Source organism: Myripristis murdjan, chromosome 4, assembly GCF_902150065.1.
Source record: "Myripristis murdjan chromosome 4, fMyrMur1.1, whole genome shotgun sequence".
Classification (NCBI taxonomy): Eukaryota; Metazoa; Chordata; class Actinopteri; order Holocentriformes; family Holocentridae; genus Myripristis; species Myripristis murdjan.
The window spans coordinates 5,580,170-5,603,673 of NC_043983.1; the positions used below are offsets into that span (position 1 = coordinate 5,580,170).

At 41.2% G+C, this 23,504-nt stretch overlaps 1 protein-coding gene across 1 annotated transcript; it reads right to left on the bottom strand.

Annotated features, from left to right (window-relative positions):
- Positions 1 to 1,447: 1,447 nt before the first annotated feature.
- LOC115357466 (desmoglein-2-like) lies at positions 1,448 to 22,756 on the bottom strand. Its single transcript, XM_030048925.1, has 12 exons — positions 22,628 to 22,756; positions 20,695 to 20,820; positions 20,236 to 20,382; positions 16,217 to 16,355; positions 13,124 to 13,284; positions 9,638 to 9,772; positions 8,634 to 8,819; positions 4,732 to 5,039; positions 4,377 to 4,519; positions 3,933 to 4,154; positions 3,100 to 3,336; positions 1,448 to 2,118 (listed from the first exon to the last, which is right to left on the bottom strand). The coding sequence occupies exons 1-12, from the start codon at positions 22,676 to 22,678 to the stop codon at positions 2,015 to 2,017; spliced, it is 1,959 nt and encodes a 652-aa protein (XP_029904785.1). The 5' UTR covers positions 22,679 to 22,756; the 3' UTR covers positions 1,448 to 2,014.
- Positions 22,757 to 23,504: the final 748 nt, after the last annotated feature.

A 23,504-nucleotide genomic window follows, 5' to 3' on the forward strand; every position in this document is an offset into this window, starting at 1 on the left:
AGTCAACAAAAGAGTACCTGACACATAAACTGGAGTAAGAGTTTTTATTAAAATCATTTTCTGGAGGGTTAAATTGCTGGGGTCAGACTGATCCCAACTGATAAAAAAGTTAGTAAATTTGAAGGCACAGGGAACGATTGGAGCTAATTTGATTGGCCGACTTGACTGACACAAGCCCTTATCATACTAGACTATACTCAGCTATCTTTACACAGCACGGCAATTCAAAACTGTAACTTCTCCGGCCAAAAAATGAAAATGAATGTGGACACTGTTTTATTGGCCTTCATCCCATTATGATTTTTTGAAACTCTATTTAGGCCATCATATACTTGAATCTGCAAAATATGCTATTTGTTTGCATGATAATATTATGGGCAAAAAGTGAATTTTTAATTCTCTTACACAGGGAAGATTTAATTAATAAATGCAAATTGTGTAATGCCACTGTATGCCTCAGGTTCTTTTTAAGGACTTATTACACCTTATTATTGAAGTGTACTGACCAAAGGCGATGAAAACTATATGCCATGTTAAAAACGTTATAAATTTACTGTGTTGATCATAATAAACAAATAAATAAGACCTACTCTTAATCTAGCCCCTTTCACCAGTGTGCTGCTGTATCATTTCTGTGGTAGCACATCTGGATATAAAATTATTAAAAATACTAAAGTAAGAACAAGGCAATGCCCACAACATTGTTCTTATTGGAACTGGAAAAAAAAAAAAAAAAAGATTTCTGTGTATCATTGCATTTAGCCTACAATTAGTCAATGCTGTGAATAGACAAATTTCCTAACAATTATGTTTACAGCCAACAATTTTATGTCCACTGATCTGGCCCTATTGGAATCAAGGCTGGGCAAAAACTATGACAACCATTTGAACTTGAATGCTGATTGCTTTGTCTGGAAAAAAAAAAAAAAATCAGGCACTGTTAATCAGCTGGCTACAATCATTGGTACAGGGGAACATGGTGGTGGCTGCATTATCCTCTCTCAGAGAGAGGCCAGGCGGGATTGAAGGAACGATGAGCAGAGTCAAATTCAGAGACGTCCCAGAGAAAACCTGCTGCAGAGCACACACAAATTCAGACTGCCAAGACAATGCAAAATGACTGACATTACCATTCCAACCTGACAAAGCTTGACATGATCTGACTTCTTATGCAAATCAAATATTGCAGTGTTTCATTTGTAATAAATCTGCAAACATGTCTAAAATTGTGTTGCTGCTCTGTCATTATGGGGTATTGTGTATAGACTGAAACAGGGAAAAAAAATCAATTTTTCAGCTGCATAACTACAACTGTGGAAGAAGTGGACTGCATTTTGATTTACTCTTGTATTACACAGACACATACACACACATGCACACACGAATATTTGCTGACCCTGAGTTTTATGTCCAAAAAGCCTTTATTGAAGAAGTGGCATTCAAAAATACAAGGATTATAGCATCTGGTCCATTACCCACCACAATATTGTTACAAAGACATGATTTACACCCTCGTTGAGTCATTCCCACAGTGGGCTACATCTTTAGCTGGGATTTTTTCTCTCAAAACAAACAAACAAACAAACAAAAATCTTCTAAATCTATCAGTAAAGCTGATGCTGAGATAACTAAGATAACTAAGTAACTCAAAAATAATTTTGCTCAATTTTACATGTGAATACCCTGTTAGTATTAAGTCTTTGATGTTTATTAGAATGTTTATATCAGATCTTATATCCCTTTATCCACCATGTGAAAGAATTTTAAAGTGACTAGAAACAACAATTTATTTTATGAATGTGAAATACATGATTTTAGTTGAACCATTACAAAATTTCAGACTATTTTTATTCTGCATAAAATTAAAAAAAAAAAAAAAATCTTGAAAGAAATTCTGCACAGATAACAGAGCAGACCCCTGATACACCACAATGAGTAACATATCAATAATCAGTTTACAACACTGAATTTAAGTTATTATCTTGCCATGCAAATGATGCAAACGTCCGTGCCATCAGGCAAGCAGGTGTGATTTGGTCTCAGTGGGCATTTTAGTGAAGCCCCCTCGCAGATCCTCAGTCCCACAATACTTGCAGAAGTACAGCAACAGAGAGAGGACTGTGGACACAAGAATAGATTTTCAGTTTTATTCTTTGATCCCCAAATTTACCCTTCATTATAAATTCCATTAGCCAAGTAGAACATTAACTTCTCCACACCTAGCACAAAGACAAATAAATCTCATATCAAATAAATATCAGATAGTGGTTGATATGCCATAGTAATGAATGTCTATGAAAAATAATAATAATAATAATAATAATAATAATAATAATAATAATAATAATAATAATAAAAAAACATTTTATGCTGCAACTCCTTCTACAATTGTGAAAATTCGCTTTATTATTAATAAATCATTGCCATAAAATGTGACTTGGTAATTACTTTGTGTGAAAATATAATTTATTAGAACTAACAGCCTACTAGAGGGGAAAAATAATGAATCCATGCTTTAATTAAAGATTTGTTCACTTGTTAATATATGAAATAGGATTCCCAAGGTACAAGATTTTATAAAGCAAATTCTATGATCTGTTGGTTAGGGCTTGGTCTTGGTCAAAGACACTATTGGGGCCCCCTTGAAAACAAAATGGCATGTCTCAAAGACTTTATCCTAATAAAATGTTGACGACTGGATGCAGGCTTGACTTTTTCCACTTTTTCAAAGCAACATTTTTCGGTACCTGATCCACCTCTGCACCACAAACAACTCAAAAGATCATATTTATATTTAGAATGTAATGGTCCTAAAACTAAAACATTACAAAGCTCCTGCAGACAGACCTGTCTCTGTTCCTGTGTTAAGAAACTCTAAGCATGATCTTCACAGAAGACATTTATGCTGTTTATGACCTATTTTGGTGTCTTTGAGTCTTCAATAGGACTCAATTAGCCCTGACCTCAGCCTTGACCCAGACCTCAGACTCAGTCTTATCATTGCAGTCTTGAACTGAGCTTGACTGTCTGCAGTGCTGCCCTGCTTTAGTCATTTGATCCTGTGGGCCATCATTGGGATGAATGTCATATCATACTCACGTAGTAGCGTCAGCACGGCCAGGATGATCAGTCCAATGACTGGAGCTCCTAACTCTGCTCTTTTCTGGGAGTGACCACTTTGCTCTCTGTACATCTTTCCAAATTCACAGATCCAAACCTCCACTTTGACCTTCTGCAGCTCTGGACAGGCAACTCCCTGCTGGTCCTTCACCTCCAGTGCCACCTCATAGGAACCAGGCCATATGTCCGACTGGGCCCTCAACATGGCCGAAGTTTCTGCCATCAATAGCATAATCACATGCTACTCAGTTGGAAAAATCCAAATATTATAATCTTATAAGCACTTCTCTATACATATTTCTCCTGATGTTCTTGGTCAGGTCTGGTCAGATCAAAAACAAGAGTTTCATATTGGCTCTCTCTACATCTAAATCAGTTGTGTGCCATGAAGGGCTGAGAGTATGCAGGTTTTCATTCCAAACACAGACTACAATGGTTCGTTTTTCCCTGACAGGCATATCTTCATCCAGAGAGCTTGAACCAATCAGTAAAATCAGGCACTGTCGTCTTAAGTTGAAACAAAAACAGACTCTTGGGATATTTAACTGTGTCATGATTGGCCAGAGGCTCAGTTGAAATAAGAGGTTCTTAGCTCATCCAAATACACCTGCAACAACTAATTGAGAAGTCTGATAAAAAGCAGTAATAAAATTAGTTGCAAAGATTGTCACTGATTAATTGCTTGAAGTCGTAGGACTTGCTAGTGGATTTTAGTGCCTGTGTGCACACTGAAGAGTTGTGCTGGTTAACAGTACCATGGCATTGTAATCACAAGGACTTCCTAAACAAAAATGTGGCAGTATTCCCCTCACCATTAAGATGCTCCACAATCCATTTGCCTTTGGTGCCTTTTGGGACGATGGAGAAGGTGAAGGGAGCTACATTAGGGAATACATTTTCACTCTTTGCAGTCACAATGACAGCGCCAGCAGTGGAGCACATAGTTTGGATGTTACTGGTCAGGGTGGGGCAGCTGTCCTTGAAATATTCCATCTGGATAACTATGGTGCCAGTGGCTGTCTTAGTGGGTAAGTCTGTAAGGGGAAATGGAGACAGGTCGGACCGGTCAGCAACTCTCAGGACTCTTTCCATTTTTAGTATGAGTCAGATTAAGTTTAGCCACATATCCTTCACTTGCCTTGGTGATAGGCAATGGGTGTACACTGACCTACACAATAGTTAAATATTTAAAGGAATACACAAAGATTTTAGGACACTGTCCCACAATTTATGTGTAAGGCAGTGGAATAGGTTACCTTCTGATATGCAGAGTACTGTTGCAAAATACATCCCATTGACCAGGAATGGAGAGCTCCTGTCAGGCATTTTGTTTAGTTTAATCTCAGCCGTCTTTGGGTCAATGGTCAGCAAGTTGAGTGGATCAGAGAGCTTGGCATACCTAAAGCAGAAATAAACTGTAAATCATTGGCAGTCATCCTGTATGCATACATATGTATATGTGTGTGCCTGCACACATACGTGTTTGTGTTTGTGTGTGTGTGTGTGTGTGTGTGTGTGTGTGTGTGTGTGTGTGTGTGTGTGTGTGTGTGTGTGTGTGTGTGTGTGTATGTGTGTGCATGCATGTGTGTGTGCCTGCATACATTCACTGACCTTACATTCTCAGCTTCTTTCCCAGTATCTTCATCCACTGCTGAGTAGCGGGCAATGACCTCATGAATCCTGACATTCTGGCCTTTGTTTGAGATGGGAATGGCTTTGACCTTGGGGTCAAAACATGGCCCAATTTGGTTCTTCACAATGATTTTGACTGGATAGGTTTTATAGTTCTCTGTGGTGGTGTCCTCACTCCCTCCTGCTCTTCCACCTACAATTCCAGTATCTGTCCCATTATATGGTTCAGCTTTGTTCCTCACAGCCAGTGCCAGTTCAAGATGAGTCACATCCTCATAATTCACAGCCTGGGGAGTGGCATGCAAAAAATTGCATTATTTGGTTTTAGTCACAAACTTATCCCATATTTTGTCAGTGACAACAGCCGATATAATAGCTTAAACCATGGTTTATCAATTGAATCTTCAAACTTTACTTTAATTCACAACATTTAGCGTTAAACGTGAAACAAGATCAAACAAACAATTCAGTTAAATTCAATTCAATTCACTTTTGCAGGTAAAGGCAAAAAGGTGTGTGTGTGTGTGTGTGAAAAATGAAATAATGATCAGAGAGGAAATAAATAAATGAATACTTCCACTGCCACTACTAGTGCTAGGAGATAGGAGATAGTCATTTCAACTTGATTAAAACAACAAAAAGTAACAATTTCATTGAATAATATATTTACCACATGAAAGAGTACATCATAACATGTATTAAAAACTACAAACGATGAGTTTTGAACAATATTTGCTATTATTTTGTGGTTGCTCAAAATGTGTCCCACATATTCGTCAGATATTTATTTAAAAAACTCTACAAATACAAGGTCAGTTACATTCCTGAGGAGCCCTTTTCGAACCTTTAGCTCTACTGCATGCTTCAAGACCACTCAGGCTCCTGGAAGTTTGCTATTTTCTCTTAAATCTCTTCATATTTTTGGACACTGCTACTGTCACAACCATAATATGTCACCACTGTCACTTTTGTATAAAAAATATTAGATTATGGAATAAATGTATGCTTTTTAAGAAGAGGTCTGATGCAGGTAGCAACAGGGCGAAAACAAGCTGGCTAATGTGAACAACTCATGCTTATCATGTGAAAGAGCAGGTTTTTGTCACCACCGTCAGACGTCACCACCGTCAGGTTTTCTGTGTGACGGTGATGACTGAAGTTTGAAAAATGCTCATAACAGTGATCAGGATTGTTATTTTTTGTACCAAATAGTTAAATAAAGTTGTTAAGCAAGATGCCATTGACTTGAGTGGTATAAATTTTGGAACTGTATGTTTTAATGAGGCCACTGTCACCACCGTCAGATTAGTGTCACCACCGTCAGTTATATTTGTTTTAAATGAATATGCTTACAATATGTTTCTTTGGTGCTGTTGAGTTATTAAAGTAATAGTCTCTTTAATACAAAAATATGTTTTTCAAAAAAAAAAAAAAAAAAACATTACGGTGAAGGTGTTGACAAAAACAAAGTAGCCTAATAACTGGAAAAAACTATTTTATGAAAAAAATGCAAAATGAGGAGGTTGCACCGGTACATTGCTGAACAGTCAAGACCTTGGCCTATAATGATATACCTTCAGATTTTGTAATTTATCTCACTTTTTTTTTTTTTTTTCAAAATTAAAACCTGTTTTATCCAAATTCCCAAGAATCAATGTTCTGTGAGTAGGTGCCAGTCTTTGCCTGGTCAGGTGTTCTGCCTGGGGCTAGAGTTCTCATCGGGCCTGAAAATTAAGACCCGACCCGACCCGGGCCTGACTGGGCCAGCCCGAGGCCCGACCCGACCTGACTAATTAGCCGAACTTTAGGCCCGACAGCCCGATAAAGCCCGAAAAAAAAAAAAATTGCCAAATTCGCCATTATTTAACAGAGCCGGTCGGCCGCGGCACCGGGGCACCATCAGTCGGTATCAGGCGGGCCGGCCGCGGCACCGGCCAGAATGAGGCAGCTCACCTGTCAGATCCGGCAGACCTGACCGGTGGGCGCGGTACCGGACAGTGCCGCGGCTGGCCCGCCTGATACCGACTGATGGTGCCGCGACATGTGCGGGTCAATACGGTAGTCTAGAAAGCTGGAGATTTTTTTTTTTTTTTTTTTCTCGTGCGCCCCCAAGTAGATTGCGCAGTTGCACTGCCCATAGCAAAAACCGTCCCTGCTGCCGAGTCTGCCAGCACAGCGGGATGCTGCTGCAACTCTCTCTCACTTGTTTGCGTTGCGCTCGCACAGCTGTTTGTCTGTCTGTCACTGACAGTTTAGCCTCCAAATCCAATCCAGTCTCTCACTCTCTCCACCAGTCACATAAAAATGAAACGTCATAATCAATAACAGAACACATAATTCTATTTTTTTATTTAAAAAAAAAAAAAAAAAATCCCCCACAGAACCCGAAGCCCGACCCGACCCGCCCAATTCACGTAAATTTTAGGCCCGACCCGTCCCGAAAATGTCGGGTCGGGTCGGGTCGGGTCGGGTTCGGGCAGAATATGAGAACTCTACCTGGGGCGTAAACTGTTTTTGACGGCTGAGGCAGCTGGTTGCTGCAGTAGTTACTTGAGGCTTGTTTGTTTTTGTATTACTTTTAAGTTTAATGGACAGTAAAGGCAAAGGAAGATAAATGGACGAAGATCAATTACAAAGTTTGTCTCTGACTTTGATTCAGCAGACATAATCATTAGTGTCAATGAGTTTAGCCACCGTGTATCACCTCAGTGGCTTAAAGCGTTGGCCTAGCCTCTGTAATGACAGTAATTATGCCTAAAATGGAGTATATAACAGGGAGTAATGTTTTATAAAGTTTTGGTGTTTTTGGTGTTCCCAATATTATGAGACAGCACCGCAACAATACTGATTTACTGACTTCTGCACCTCACAATACTTTGATAATTTCAGTTGTTTGAGTTAGTTTAAAGTAACACTTTCTTTGCTTTAGCTCCTTTTGTTACCTCCCATTTTTGTCATGGTTTTGAGTCATGACAAACCGGGGGCTCGTCCGGGTCTTAGTCTGAAGTTTTCATTGTTTTCTTAAACGCTGACAATCAAAGATCTATCTATCTGTTTTAGATTTGTTGTTCAAGTAAGCTATGTTGTGTGGTCAACAATGCAGCAACACAAACAGTTAATTCAGAATTGAATGTAGCTGATTATTTTTTGGCATTTCTGCTCCACCTGATAGTGATACCAGAGAGAGAAAGGAAACACAGGGGACAGCAAGCAGCTCTACTAGGCGACCCACCAGGTCACCCCAACCGCACCTTTTTCAACAAGGTGGAATCAGTCACTTTAAATGGGATGGCTAAAAATACAGTGCAGAACAGTTTTTGGCCATCAGGGCAGTGCTGAAGACTTGGCAAAAACAGCAGAGCATAGAACAAAGGGGCTAAAATGCAATAAAATGACTACTACATTCAATTCTAAATATTGTATTTACCAGTAACTGGCCTATTTTGGTCACACAGCCCAGTATTTATAACGAAGACATTGCAAACTAATGTAAAATCCATGGTTGAAAAATTAAGGCAATTTCAGAAAATTTCCAGTAGCATCCAGTGTCTGGTCATGTTCATCAGTGCAGAATGAAAAAACATATACATTAAAGACCCGGTTTAATGGGATAATTCTGTCGACCACTGTTCATTTTGTCAGCTATGTCTTTGTGCCTTATGCCGCCTCCTGAAGGTGGCTTCACATATATTTGGTGGAATATCTCTCTTTGTTTCTGCTGTCACCTCATATCTTCACAATAGGGAAAAGATTTCAATCCGTTCTAATTTTCTGGAGCGTGTTCATTGTATTTCAAGACGTCATTCTCATTTCAGAAAATTCTGTCAGACCAACACACAGAAAGTGTCACTAACACTGTTGGATTGGTTTTTCATTGGTACCTTGTCCAGCATTAAGATGCCCTCATTGGTCTTCGGGTCTGTCGTGATGCTGAAGTAGCTGGCCTCGTTGCCCTTCACAATATCGAACACAGCTTCCCAGTTTTCTGTGCCCTTCAAGTCCAGGTCCTCTGCTTTGATTCTCATTACCTCCACACCCTCTGTGTTCTCCTCAATACTGCCCTCATACTGCAGGGGAAACATGTTAAAAGCCAACTGTAACAAAGTCATTTTACACTTACACTTCCTATTATGTTTGGGGTCAATTTGACCCCATTCAGTGTTTAATGTCTCTAAATAAATGATTAACATTTTTTTTCTTCATATTTAATGACTTTTCCTAATGTAATGGGCTCTACCGGGTAACCATGAAATTCACATGATGGTATGTTATCAATGTCCTGCACACACTTTGTACGCATCGGTTATAAATAACAAAAATCCATACTTAGAAATAATATAAAGCCATTAAAACACCAAAATTATATTTCTTTCCAATTTTAGGTCAATCAGTGAGATTTTATGGTGATTTTCATATTTTTCTATAGCCACATAATAGGAATATTGGATGTATAAGTGGGGGTGTGGGGAGTTATGTTTTATTTAAAGGGCTATTTAAGTAGTCAGCAAAGAAACAAAGTAACTGACACTTAAACTTTGCCAACAATTTTAATTAGAATAATTTTGTGGAGGTTTAAGCTGCGGGGGTCAAATTGACCCCAAACATAAAAGATAAATAGAGTAGCTAAAAGTAAATTTGAACATATCAGGAGGGTTAAACAGAAATCACAACCTGCATAACCATTTGACCCCCCATAAAAACATGCTATTTCTTTGTTTTTAATATGTGATGTATATGTACAGTTACATGCAAACATATGTTTCACCCAGAAGATCCTTCTCACAGGGAAACAGCATTTAAATCATGCAACTCTGCATGGTGCAGAGAATCCATTTCATATCCACTGAATCTGCTGGTAGATCAGTGTTAAATGAAACATATTTACCTCCTCTTTGTCCAGAGTGGGGATGTTGTTGTTCACATCTTGGATGTGAATGGTGACAGTGCCTGTTCCGGTGTTTCCCTCTGGTGCACCAAACAGATCCTGACCTTTCACTATCAGAATGTATGTATCTTGGTGCTGAAAACCAACAACAAACAACAACCCCAAAAAGTCAAAAAATACAGTTTGAACTTGGAAAAGAGTGCAACTGGAAAAAAGTAATTTTGTAATAAGTTTTTGTGTGGTTACATCATGGCTCCCACAACTATCTAGCCTTGAGTGGCTTTTCTGTTTACATTATATTTGAAAGTCATCATTCGTTTTATTTGATAAATGTTAATACACTACAAGTGTACACAATACCATTCATATTTGTTCCTAAATTATAGACCATCTAAGTAGTAATGCTTTTTATTTCCATTAGTCAGTTTAGCATTTCACTGCTGCATTTCACTTGGCACTCTCCTCCGTCACCACGGAGTCCATTTTCACTTTTATGCCGACGACACACAGGTCTACATCTCCTCCAAACCCAACACTGCCATCCCCCCCACCTCCCTCATCACCTGCCTCGATGACATCCGGAGCTGGATGAGCAGGAACTTCCTCAAGCTGAGCGGTGATAAAACCGAGGCCCTACTCATCGGCTCCAAATCTACCCTCACCAAAACCCAACTTACCCCAGTTCCACCCATCATCATCGATGGATTCCCTGTACGCTTTGCTCCCCAAGTCAAGAGCCTCGGCATCATTCTGGACAGCATCCTCTCATTTGCACTCCATATTCAAAATGTCACCCGGACTGCATTCTTCCACCTCCGCAACATCTCCAGGCTCCGCCCATCTCTGTCCCAATCCAGCACCGAAATCCTGGTTCACTCATTCGTCACATCCCGCATCGACTACTGCAACGCCCTCCTCACCAGACTCCCCGCCAAACTCATCAATAAACTGCAAATGATTCAGAACTCGGCTGCCCGGATCATCACCCGCACCAAATCATCCGACCACATCACCCCTGTCCTCCTCCAACTTCACTGGCTCCCTGTACAATACCGCATCCAGTACAAAAACCTCCTTCTCACCTTTAAAGCTCTCCATAACCTAGCCCCAACTTACCTCCACGACCTCCTTCATGAATACACTCCCTCCCGCACCCTCCGCTCTTCCTCTACTGGACTCTTAACCATCCCCACGTCACACCTCAGCACCGTGGGTGCCCGAGCCTTCAGCTGCTCAGCACCCAGGCTCTGGAGCTCTCTTCCTCCACATATAAGACTGTCTGACTCCATCACCTCATTTAAAACCCACCTCAAAACTCACCTGTTCAAACTGGCATACTCACTCTAACTGGACACTGTGCTCTTCACCTGCTTTATGCTGCTTTGTCTTGTTCTAATTTATGTTATTGACTCTTCTATGCTATGTTTTCGACTCTTTTATGCTTTTATCTTCTGTAAGGTGACCTTGGGTGACATGAAAGGCGCCTCCAAATAAAATGTATTATTATTATTATTATTATTTTATTTCCTGATTGTCTGGTGTTTCAGACAGCATCAATCCATCAGTACAGCAGAATTTGATGATAACTGCTTTTTGATATGTACAATACCAGTCAAAAGTTTGGACACACTGTCTCATTCAATGGTTTTTCTTTATTTTTATTATTTTCTACATTGTATATTAACACGGGGGATCTCAAAACTATGACAGAACACATATGGAATTATGTAGTAAACAAAAAAAATGTTAAACAAACCAGAATATGTTTTATATTTTAGATTCTCCAAAGCAGCCACTTTTTGCTTTGATGACAGCTTTGCATACTTTGGGTTGAGTTAGTCACCTGGAATGGTTTTCAGTGAAAAGGTGTGCCCTGTTCATAACAACATCTCACTCTCCCAAGCTCTGGTGCCTGTTTGTCTCAAAACTATTGTTCCTGTGCCCAAATGCTCAGCTGTAAGAGGCATGAATGACTATTGTCTGGTGGCCCTCACCTCAACTGTCATGAAATGCGTCGAATGGCTGGTTCTGGCCCGCATAAAGAACACTGTCAACATCAATGAAGACCCTCATCTGTTCACTTACAGAAAGAGCCGGTCTGTGTCTGATGCAGTGTCAGCTGTGGTCCACTCTGCTCTAACCCACCTGGACGGCAGGGATTCCTTTGTCAGGCTGCTCTTCCTGGACTTTAGTTCTGCTTTTAACACCGTCATTCCACAGACTTTAGTCAATAAACTGCTGCCGCTGGGACTTACACCAGCTCTCTGCAACTGGGTACTGGACTTCCTGACAAACAGTCTGTTAAGATCCATGGCATCTCATCTTCCACCATCACACTCAACACCTGCTCCTCACAGGGATGTGTCCTGTGCCCCCTGCTGTTCACGCTCATCACATATGATTGCTCTGCAAGGTAGCCCAGCAATCATATAGTGAAGTTTGCAGATGACACGGCTGTGGTTGGACTGATCTCTAACATTGACGAGCATACAGTATGTACAGGCGGGAGGTGGGAGAACTTGTGGACTGGTTCAGAGCCAACAATGTGGAGAAGACAAAGGAGATGGTTGTGCACTTTAAGAAAGGAGGCTACACCTAGAGATGGTAGAGATGGTATGTTCCTGCAAATACCTGGGCCTGCACATCTCCAGCGTCCTCAAGTGGGTCACAAACAGCCAGCATTATAAAGAAGGCCTACCAATGCCTGTACTTTCTGAGGAGGCTGAAACGGCTGGCCTTAGCCCTGATGTCATGACCTCCTTTTACCTGTGTGTGATGGAGAGCACACTGACATCATCCATCACTGTCTGGTACGGCAACTGCTCTGCAGCAGACAACAAGGCGCTGCAACGAGTGGTTAAATCTGCTCAAAAAATCATCAACAGCAGCCTCCCTTCCTTGGAGGACATTTATGCAAGCAGGTGCATAAGCAGGGCAACAGACATCATGAAGGACTACGCCCACCCGGCACACACACACTGTTCACCCCACTCCCATCAGGAAGGAGGCTGAGCAGCCTCAAAGCCAGAACAACAAGACTGAACTGCAGCTTCTACCCAGAGGCTGTGAGACTGATGAATTCTCTGGCATAAAGATCTGTCCTCTGCACTTTACTGCACCTTACTGCTGTGACTGTCTTGCTGTTTTGAGTCTATGCTGCTTGGCTGTTCTTAACTATTCAGTAATTTATTAATTTATTTTGATCTGTTTTAGTTATTTATTATTTATTATGTACGCTGCTGGACCTGGGTAACGAATTTCGTTCCCAACATGTTTTTTTACATGTTTGTTACGACAATAAATTGAACTTTGATCCCTGAACCTTGAACAAAACAAAAAAATTCATAACTCACAGAATGTTTGGATTCATTTTCAACATACAAAATTATTTCTGATAGTATGAAAGGTCTTGTTTTTGCCATTTCCTGCTGGGGTCTCACATTATAAATGTTGTAATATAAATGTTGTTATAATAGCAGTCCATACCTCTCTGTCCAGTAAGGGCCGCTCGACATAGATGTCTCCACGCTTGCTGATGTTGAACATGTCCTCTGGAGGAACCTGCTCCACAATGCTATAGGCAATATACGAGTTCCTACTCCATGGCTCATCTGCATCATATGCAGTGACTTTCATGACAACAGTGCCTGGAAAAACAACATCAACTTTAACAGTCAACCTTGATATTGTATTGCCTCTTTTCCACCAAAAAGAACCTGGTGCTAGTTCGGTGCTGGTGCTAGAGCCAGTGCTTAACTGGTTCCAACAAAGAACCGGTTTGCTTTTCCATCGGCCAAGAGCCAAGTCAGAGTCACGTCATTACGTCAGCGTAAAACATTATCACGTGGACTCCAAGTGAGGACACTCACTTGGAATCACAGTAACCAACATGGACGACAAATGTACGACCCATCGTAGCGATGCAAATACTGCTGTTTAACCATCCACATTATCCGTATCTGTACTGGGAGTGGGTGGGGCCTAAACCGGAAGTGGGCGGTGCTTAATCCGGAAGTTGGCTGAGTTTGACCGGAAATGGTGGGGCTTAACTGGTAGGTTATTTTAAGCCTGAAACTGATACGAGTTGATCAGAAGTTGCTATATTTATTGTTTATTGGAAAATTATTTACAGAACAGCCTCAGAAGCTTCAGATCAATGTTTTTGATCACAATAGTAAATTAACTATTTACAGAACAAGCTTTTTATAAACACAGAACATGAATATTCTTAAGTGCATCAATGAATACAACACATGCAGTAGGCAATTATCTCTAGTACTAGAGAGTGTATATATATATCTTTATCTATCTATATATAGATCGATAGATAGATATAGATATATTTATATAGATATATAGCTTAATTTGTAATATTTATACTACTACTATATTTATTCTTTATGAACTACAGTGAGAAAGTGTCAGACTCTCAGTGCATGCAGCCAAAATAATATCAAAATAATAATATACTTGGGCTCTAGTTTCCCGGCGCAGCGTGGGGTGGCGCAGTGAGGCGAACCCCGCGCAGAGCTAGTTTTGACCGGCGAAGCGGGAGAGGCGGACAGTGTCCAAGTTTCGCAGACGGACTTGCGCGGAGATGGGAGTGGCGGCGCAGTGGGGGGAGGTGTCAACAGATTCAACTTGGCGCAGTGACAGTTTTGTGCCAAAAGGCTTCGCCGAGGTGCGCCAAAAGCTCGCCATCTGAAACCACGTCTACTTTCAGCGCAAGGTGGAGCGGAGCTGGCGCAGTGGAAGTTTGGCTGGCTGGCGCACATCACCAAAACCTCACAATCAGCACAAACGGTGCCAATCTCCTTTGATCTGACATCAGCTGTGACGGGACAGTTGATATGGAGATATATGTATGTGCTGATTGTGATCGTAGCATTGAATAGTGTTTTTTGTCAGTATTTATTGCATCGTTCATGTGCCTGACATTCCGGAAGCCTGCCTGTGAGGTTTTGGTGACGTGTGCGCACTGCTCGCCGGTCTCCGCTCCGCGCCTGTCTCCTGAGCTCTGCTCCGCCTGCGGCAATAGACCTCCATGTCAGCTGTGTAAACTTTCATTACGCCTTCGCGCAGCGCATTTTAAAGGCAAGGACAGGGGCTCATTTGATTGGTTAAATGTGAATCGGCTGTGTCAAACCCACTCCACGCCTTCTCTCCTCCCTTGCGCCGGTAGGAGGGACGGTGGAGTACTTGCGCCACTGAGCATGGCGTGCCAAACTTGGAAAATCCGCCTGGCCACACCCAGTTGGCGAAGCGCATCTGCGCTACGCCCCCGCCTCGCCAGGTCTGCGAAACTAGAGCCCTGTGTGTTGAGCTAATGTATGTGTGTAAGTGGTGTGTGACTGTGACTCTGTACCACGTCCGGTACGAGCAAAGTTTTCCAACTGACTTTATATCAGAAACCAGCCGGTAAGAGGGAGCAGATAGTAAAAAAAAAAAAAAAGCGCTGTGTCGACAGTGAGAGACGCGACGCCAGTCGCATTCAGCCCCAACCACTAACCCAAACTCTGCTGAAAAGCACTGCGTCTGTTACCAGTGAAGTTTAGCAGAAACTCTACAGACTATCAGTGATTACAGACCGAGGGAAGAGCGAGCTGAAAAAACCTGACCGCTACTGAAGAGAGACGCGACGTGAGCTGTCAGACCTGAGTGAGTGACAGCTGAAGTTGTCCCTGTGTGTGTGTGTGTGCGGGGCACACGGCGTAGGGGAGGGTCGCTGTGTGTGTTGTGTGTGAGCGGCGCACCACTGTACTGTGTGTGTGTAGGGGAGGGGAGCTGTGTGTGACTGGCCTATCACACAACGTGGACACAGTCAGCTACCTAATGAAGATTTTCATTCATCACGAGCACGGATATTGACTCATATTACTCGGATCATACTCGTACTCGGCAAAAGTGCTATATCCGTACTGGATACTCATTTCAGTAGTATCCGGCTCATCCTTAATTGCTGGCTACCCGCCGTATTCGTGGTCCGGACGAATGACGACTACGTTTAGCTACACGTTTAAAGCGTTTGCTGTTCCCTTGTGGGTCTGTAACCCCGCCCACCAATGACGTGGTGGGTCGCGTCATCGGTTCTTTCTCTGGCTCCCGTTTTGCCTCTGCTCGAAGTTGGTGCTTGCCTGGAACCGATTTGGAACCGGTTTGGCCTGTGCTTGGGCGGTGGAAAAACAAAGAACCGGTGCTAAGTCAGGCACCGGCTCCAAACCAGCCCTGGAACCTCTTTGGTGGAAAAGGGTATGAGTCCTACTAAATATAGAAATATTTCACTTCAGTTCATACTATTTATGCTTCATTTATATTGCACAGTTTATACATATAGACAATCTAAACAGCTTGCCCCACTGTTGAAATAAAATAATTAAACTAAAATGTTTTGTACATGATAATGCCCTTAAAAGGACTTAGAAGAATGACTTGTTGAGTGGAGGTAAACAGTGTCCAAGATTCAAAACCACAAGCCTGTGTTTCATTCACAGTCAAGGCAAATAAACTGATTTGGAAGTTTTTGGGACTGAAGCTTTGCAAATTAGAACAGGAGTTATACTGGACAGCAAACACACCAACCTGCAGGACTGAGCTCATTCACCATCCCCGGCTCAATGGTACCAAACTCTGGAGAGTTGTCATTCTCATCTTCAACTCGAACATTTATTATAAAGTCATCTGCAATTGTGCCGTTCTTGTACTTAGCAACGGTGTTCAGCTAAAGTAAAAGATACAGCAGTGATGTTGTTGACATCATCATCACTGTCATCCCCTATTATTTATCATCATCATCATCATCATCATCATCCTGGTCACATCTTTTTCATTTTGTTAGTTTTCTTAACCAATATACAGATGGGTGACAAATTAAAGGAAACAACCATAAGGTGTTGGGCCACCACAGACCCCCAGAACTGTTTTGAGGCTCTTTGGCAAAGATTTTACAAGTCTTTGGAATTCTACCATTTTTCCAAAAGATATTCCTTCATTTAAGAACATGTCGCTCCAAAATCTGTCATAGGTGTTCAGCTGGGTTGAGATGTGGTGAGTGTGAAGGCCACAGCATCATGATTTACATCACTGATCCTCTTCAAACCATTCAGTGAGCCTTTGTGCCCTGTGGATGGGGGCATGGTCATCCTGTAAGAGACCACTCCCATCAAGATAGAGATGTTTCATCATAACATAAAGGTGATCATTCAGAATAACTTTGTATTGATTTACTTTCCAGGAAAATGCCCCCCACAGCATAACAGAGCCAGTAAACCCCCTCTCAGCCTCACGGTCGGAGAATGGGTCAGAGCAGGGGTCAAAGAGAGAAATTCAAATTGAGAATGAGGATGAAGCAGAGGACATGAGGTGTTCGAAAAGGGTTAAAGAAGGGAATGTGAATAAGATCAGAGAAGAAAGGTGATTATCATATGCAGCTGTTGAGAAAATGGTGGAAAATGATCAAATGAAGGCAGTGCAAAAGGAACCGGAGGACACAAGAAAAGGAACTGATTAAAACATCTGCATGGACAAAAAAGCCTTTTTGGCATTCATTGCCAAGGTTATCAATTGTGCTGTGGATATACATGGAAAGCCAGAAAGAATTAAGATGGATGCTGCCAGGAGATTATTGAATGTTGTGGACATTTCTGGGTATGAGCTAGATAGTATACTGACCAAAGGATTTGCATCAACTCAGGCAGTGAGGTCTGGGTTGTAAACCAGACAGTGCTGAAAATGGGAGCACTTTGGGTGAGCACTGTAAATAGTTTGCGATGTGGAACTGGTAAAATCCAGTGGGCGGTGGTAATGCACTACAATGGTTTGCCAACTTGCCAACCCTAACCCACTGTAGGGGTCCGGCTACAGGCCTCACACGTTCTCCTGGTGGACTTGCCCACTTGTCCAGAAAATGGTAAAGGATGACTCACATCCACATCACTTTTTCCCATATCTCTGTACACCAGAACCACCCTTGTCACTTTATGTGACAGATGGACTAATGTGCATTCAGAAAGTGTAAAAAGGTAGCACATCCCAATTCATCAAGTCAATGAGGACAAGATACTCACATTGCACCAGTTTATTGGCCCACATCACAGTGGAAAACACTTATGTGTTTCGACACAGAGCCTTCATCAGAGCATTTAAGGTTAACAAGGACAGAGAGCATGCTCAGCTGGGGGTTGAACCAAATTAGGTAGGAACCATTTCATTTTCTTGTCCCCTGGTTCTAGATACAGGACCAATCTCAAGTTGGAGAGGGAGGGGAAAAAAAGGGGAAGGAGAAAGGGGTGGGGTATGGTAGGAGGGCACACAAAAAATAAAATAAAATAATATAAAATATAGAAAAAATGTAATAACTCAATTACAATTAGATGCAACAAAGCAGAGATATATCAGTTTAATGGAATTACATACAATATGAACTCTCCTGGCCTTCATTGATAATCCGTTTAGGGTGGTGATCAATGGATGGTCACATCTCTGAATCTTAAAGTAATAGAAACAGTTATATCTTAGAAAGCATCTTAGATTGAAATCATCATTAAGTCCATTTGGTGTCATAGCGCTGAGTGTATATATCCAAACCGTGTTTTGTTTCAGTATAATGTTTTGAAATTGCATAGTCCATATTGCCACTGTGAATTGCAGTTTTGTACTCCAGTATTTGTTTAAGGGGTTGTTTGGTTTGTCCTACAAATGCTAGTCCACAGGGACACAGAAGCATGTAACTGACATGGGTCGATTTACAGTTTATAAATTCTTGAACAGGAATTTACTTCCAGTGTGTGGATGGTTGAATGACTTTGTATTTGCAGTGTTGTTGCAGTAGGCACAGTTACCACATCTATACATGCCAGTTGCTGTCAGCCATGTGGTACCGTAGGTCTTGTCCTGTAATATTTTTGTACATGACAATGTTTTTGATTATCGGTGCTTTCCTAAAAGAATGGAGGGGTGGAGACTTATAAAAGTCCTTCAGAGATTGTTCTGCTTGAAGCATGTGCTAGTGTCTCAGTGATTATATTCAGTAGAGAAACAAGGCCAGTTTGAAGTCTTTGTTCTTTGTGTGTTGGACAGAAGATCACAAAGTCTTTCAGGAGGAAGTTCACATATTTGGACAGTGGTTCGGTAGCCTCTTCCTGAGACTATTGACCTGAGACAGAGTTCTGTAGGCTATTTGTGGATTGTGGAAAGACTATAAATAATGGGGGTGATTGGGTGGTCATTGGTCAAGTAGGCATGCTCCTTTCTTGTGATCCAGTGAGATTCCAATGCAACCTTCAGTAAATGGTCAATTTCAGATTTGAATTCATTCATGGGGTTTCTTTCCAGCTTCCTGGACTAACGTGCATTCAATAGCAGAGCATTGAATGGCCTAATTTGTCATACACTGTCACCTGAGCATTTTCAGGGTCCATGGTTTTATCTGAAATTTAAAATGTTTATTGTTTTTTCATATGTTAAAAATGTACTAGTATTTGTAGTTACCAGAGGGCTCCAGCAGGGGCAGCATAGAGCTGCATTAAGGAATGCCTTGCTTCTTTCCCTCATTCATTACGTGGCTGAACAGAGGAAAGTTTGTGGTCGTGTATGTTTCACACTAATACCCCCTTTGCAGGTACGGCCCCCCCATAAGTGCATGAGCACCAGTGTGTGAGATAAATATGCATATGTGCTCAGGAAAGTATTTGTATTATAGTGTCAGTCAGTGTATTATGAAGTCATGAAGTTAATTACATGACAACAAGAGGGCTCGTATTTGAACCTTGTGTGATGCTGCTGTGCTGTGTGGAGTAGTGCTGTGGGAATACAGATCGCATTACTTGTAGACTCTGAGTCGTATATACATACTGAAATGTCTTATTAATTCGGTGCACTGTTAGAGTTATATTCAATAAATTATCAGTTAGCGTTATTTGTAAGGCAAAAACATGCTGAATTTACTACAGTTTATTTTGTGACTAGAGGTATTTGGTTATCCAGATATATTCATTTTATTTCCAGTGTTCAGCACTACAAGCACTAGTGCTGAGCAGTAAAATATTCAGGTGGCTGTTTAGATGCACATTCTCTGTGGTAATATTTCAGTACAGTCTATTAGTGTTTGATATACTTCAGTACTGTAACCATTTAGGAGAACTGTGCATACTGTGATATTTGTACTAGCATATATATTCATTATGGTGTTATATTGACAATGTAGTCATCACATACATGATGTGAGGAGTTTGTTTCCGTGTATTCTTAATAGAAATACCTTTTCAGGGTTTTCATATATGCACTGCAGCCCTGCTATAACCTCCCCTCTATGTGCAGGATCTTTTGGAAGAACATTGTTCCCTTCCTCTGGTAGAGATCCAGAGAGCTGGAGAATCTGCACCAATGAGGACCAAAGCTGTTCTGATGGTTCATGGTGACCCAACAACTTAGTAAGACATGTTCAGTTTGTCACCCATTTCTATTTATGTTTGATTGATTGTCTGGGGTTCTTTTTAAATATATAAATAGCAATTAATACCTGCCAAATATTTCAATGATGGTTGGAGAGAATGCCAACAACAACATAGAACAAAACAGAATTTGTGATGTATCACACTCACAGGGTACCGATGGATTTTCTCCCGGTCTAATATACCAGTCACTCGTATACAACCAGTGTCAGGGTTGATGACAAAATGGTTGTAGGGAGGTTGGTCTGCACCAGTGCCTTTCAGTGTGTACTCCACATTTTCTTCATGTATACCAAACTGAAAAACAGAGAAGAAAACCTGATGATGTGACTGAACACAGAAAACAGGAAAGTATGCTCTTCAAAAATTGCAAAATATTAGTTATCCACACCATTATCTTATAGTGTGTTAGTTAGACAGTAATTGTTAGCTGTTTACACCATTTATGAATGGGAGGGAGCTTAGCAGGTCCATCAGTGTTAGTGACATTGGGCTCAGTGTACTAATAACAACGTAACGATTTCTACTGCCAGTAAATCCAAAAAACTGGTGAGCTGTTTTAGTGGACTCAAAGGACTCCCAGTTAATGGAGGAAACAGGCAGACTCACGTGAAAATAACACTCAATTTGGCTGAGGTCTTTGTTTTCAGGTACTGAAATTGGTGGACCACAGGACAGTCTTCTATTTCTGATGAGCAGAGCCTGGGAATCGGCCTCCAACAGAGCAACAGCAACCTGGAGTCATAACACAACAGAAATCACTTTACAATTAATTCATAATTTACAATGAATCATTACGTTTGTGGTTCACCTGTTTGCATACAGTCCACATGAAAAATCAAATAAGTAAGGTTGCATAGGAGCTGTAGGCTGTAGATGTCCATATGAGGCATATGAGGGGTCACCTTTGTAGAAATTCACAATTCTTGGTCCAGATGACCAGGCTGGATTATGCTTCTGCGTAAGCGGAACGTACAGGGGTTGTGCAACCACGCAGAGCCTTGCCGTGCACCTCCAAAAAATTGTAACAGAATGGCTTCCTTCTGGAGTTGTTGGCTGGTCCACCTACAGAGTCTGACTGAACTCTGATCAAAGAAATTGGATTCCAGTGGGTCTATTATCGAACTGGAGGGATTAACTGAGGTGAGAGCAAATGGGAGCATGTCTCAGAAAGATACAAGATTAGATTAGATTTTCATTTACCTTTACTGATCCCCCAAAGGAGACATTCAAATAACACAGTAGCAGTAGCATCTACTCTTTGCATATTTATAGATCTGCATGCTTTTAATGAGGTTTAGAGTTACATTACACTAAGGGATATTTGTTCATGGAAAAAAACACTTCTAAATATGTAATATTGATATGCTCTTATGTTAAAGCTCATGTATCCAATCATTACCTTTTCAGATAGAACTCCAGCAACACTGATGGACTGTCACGTTTTCCACTGTTCCTGAGCCGCACAGCCTTCTGATGCCTGTTATTGTCCTTCCTTTGAACTTGAAATTTCTTTCAATTCTTCCAAATTCTCTCCCAGTGGAATTCCTAATATCACTCCCCTAACTCCTGTCCTCTCACCAACTGCTCGTCTTTCTGCTATTTCTTTCTCTCATACTGTTTCTGCTCAGCATTCTTGCACTTTATTAACAGACTGCCATCTCTCAACACCTTTGCCATCTCAATTTCTCCTAGAGCTTTCCTCAATCCATTAATGCAGTTGAACTTACAGACTGTATTTCATGTCCTGCTTTAAATTTAAGAATGATCCTAAACTCTTCCATCATTAGTTTTTTACATACATTGTGTCTTTCCTCACCTTCTCTGGGCAATCGTTTGTCTGACAGAGTCAGCGTGTTGTAGTTCTTTCCTTTCGTTCCTCCTTCTTTTCTATTACCCACAACTCTCAATCATTCCAGTTCCGTATCTTCATCCTCTGAAAATTCCCCACTAATTTCCATTCTGAACGAGTCACAATGCAGATTATGCCAAAAATCAACAATTTGGAATTACTGATCCCTCTCTGGAAAACCAGACTTCCCAACGTCCTCCCTCGTCAATACGGAAACAACTGCAGGCACAAGTTGAAAAATATCTCCAAAGGTTTTTGGAGTTTCCTTTTCACCTCTCTAAGCAGGACACTCTCTCTCACTGCATTTTTTGAACAATCATCTTAACCGTTTTCATGTTTTCACTGTGATTTCCTACCACTCTTCTTTTTTTTATCATTTGGCCTGTATGTTTTCATTTTGTTCACTTTATTCTTCTACTTTCTTTCATAATCATAGTACATATGTTGTTTAATCTACTTTGTAGTTCTGTTTCAGAGTGTCAAATCTAATATACCATAATATGATATTAATTCTAATTTAATGCTATGCAGTGATGTGTAGACTGATTGACCCTTTAAATAGTAGATCAGTAGAAGTTAATGTGAGGTGAGGATTATACAGAAAAATTTCAACAAACTATTTGTGACTCCAGCTATGGAAAAACATTGCAGTACAACATAGTGAGCAACTTAAACTTTAATTGTACTCACCACAAACAACATCAGCAACAACATCAAGACGAGTGAGGAAACCCGAGTCATGGCTGGAGGAGTTTTATCCGAAAAAACAAAGCAGAGTCCTGGGGCGAGCCAAGAACCGATTAGACAGAATCTGATATGAGGGAAACAGAGGAGAGAAATATATACAATGACAGACACACCCTGACTGCAGGGCAGGAGGGAGGCAGAGAGAGGAGACACAGGAAAATCAACACTGCTCCAGAAAGAAAGTGAAACTGATTTATTTCAAACAAATCAAATATGTTCAAATAACTTCAAATACAGTTTCAGGAAATGGTAAAAGCAGAACCAACACAAATTGGCTGGTTTAAATCAACCAGACTAAAACAGATAAAATATTGTACAATGCCTGGGTGCGTGAGTGACTGCATACATGTAACCACATAAGGTATGCCATGGAGTCCATCTCCTCTGCATACCTGTACTGCTGTCCAGATATTGCCTCTACCTGGCCTGCCCTCTCTCCTGACCTCAACCCCACTGATCACCTGCAGGATGCACATGTCAGGAGACTGACCCCTCTGCTTACCAATGACCAGCAACTTTCCCAGGCTCCTCTGCAGGTGTGGGTTATAATGTCTGGCACTGAGAGAGACTCTGGGTAAAAAACATTCAACTGCCTTTTACTGTGTAACTCTGCTTGTGGGAACAGGAGGCTGAGCGAGACACACCTTTCCACTCCTGGCAGAATAGCTCAGATTGGGCACGTCAGGACAACAGCCGAGTCATGGGCTGTGGTTAAATAGTCTGTTTTGTTTAGGAAGGTTCCTAACTGAGTGACGTGACCTGAAAGTATCGAAGCGGAAGCCATTATAAGAGCTGCTCCAATTCTCTAAATGTTCAAGAA

Excerpts from the sequence above, each read along its gene's own strand:
- LOC115357466 (XM_030048925.1), bottom strand. The coding sequence starts at position 22,678 with ATGACTCGGGTTTCCTCACTCGTCTTGATGTTGTTGCTGATGTTGTTT. Across the intron at positions 4,520-4,731 it reads AAAGAAGCTGAGAATGTAAG|GTATGCCAAGCTCTCTGATC; the intron begins GTCAGTGAATGT and ends TTTCTGCTTTAG. Across the intron at positions 2,119-3,099 it reads GGCCGTGCTGACGCTACTAC|TCCTCTCTCTGTTGCTGTAC; the intron begins GTGAGTATGATA and ends TTGTGTCCACAG.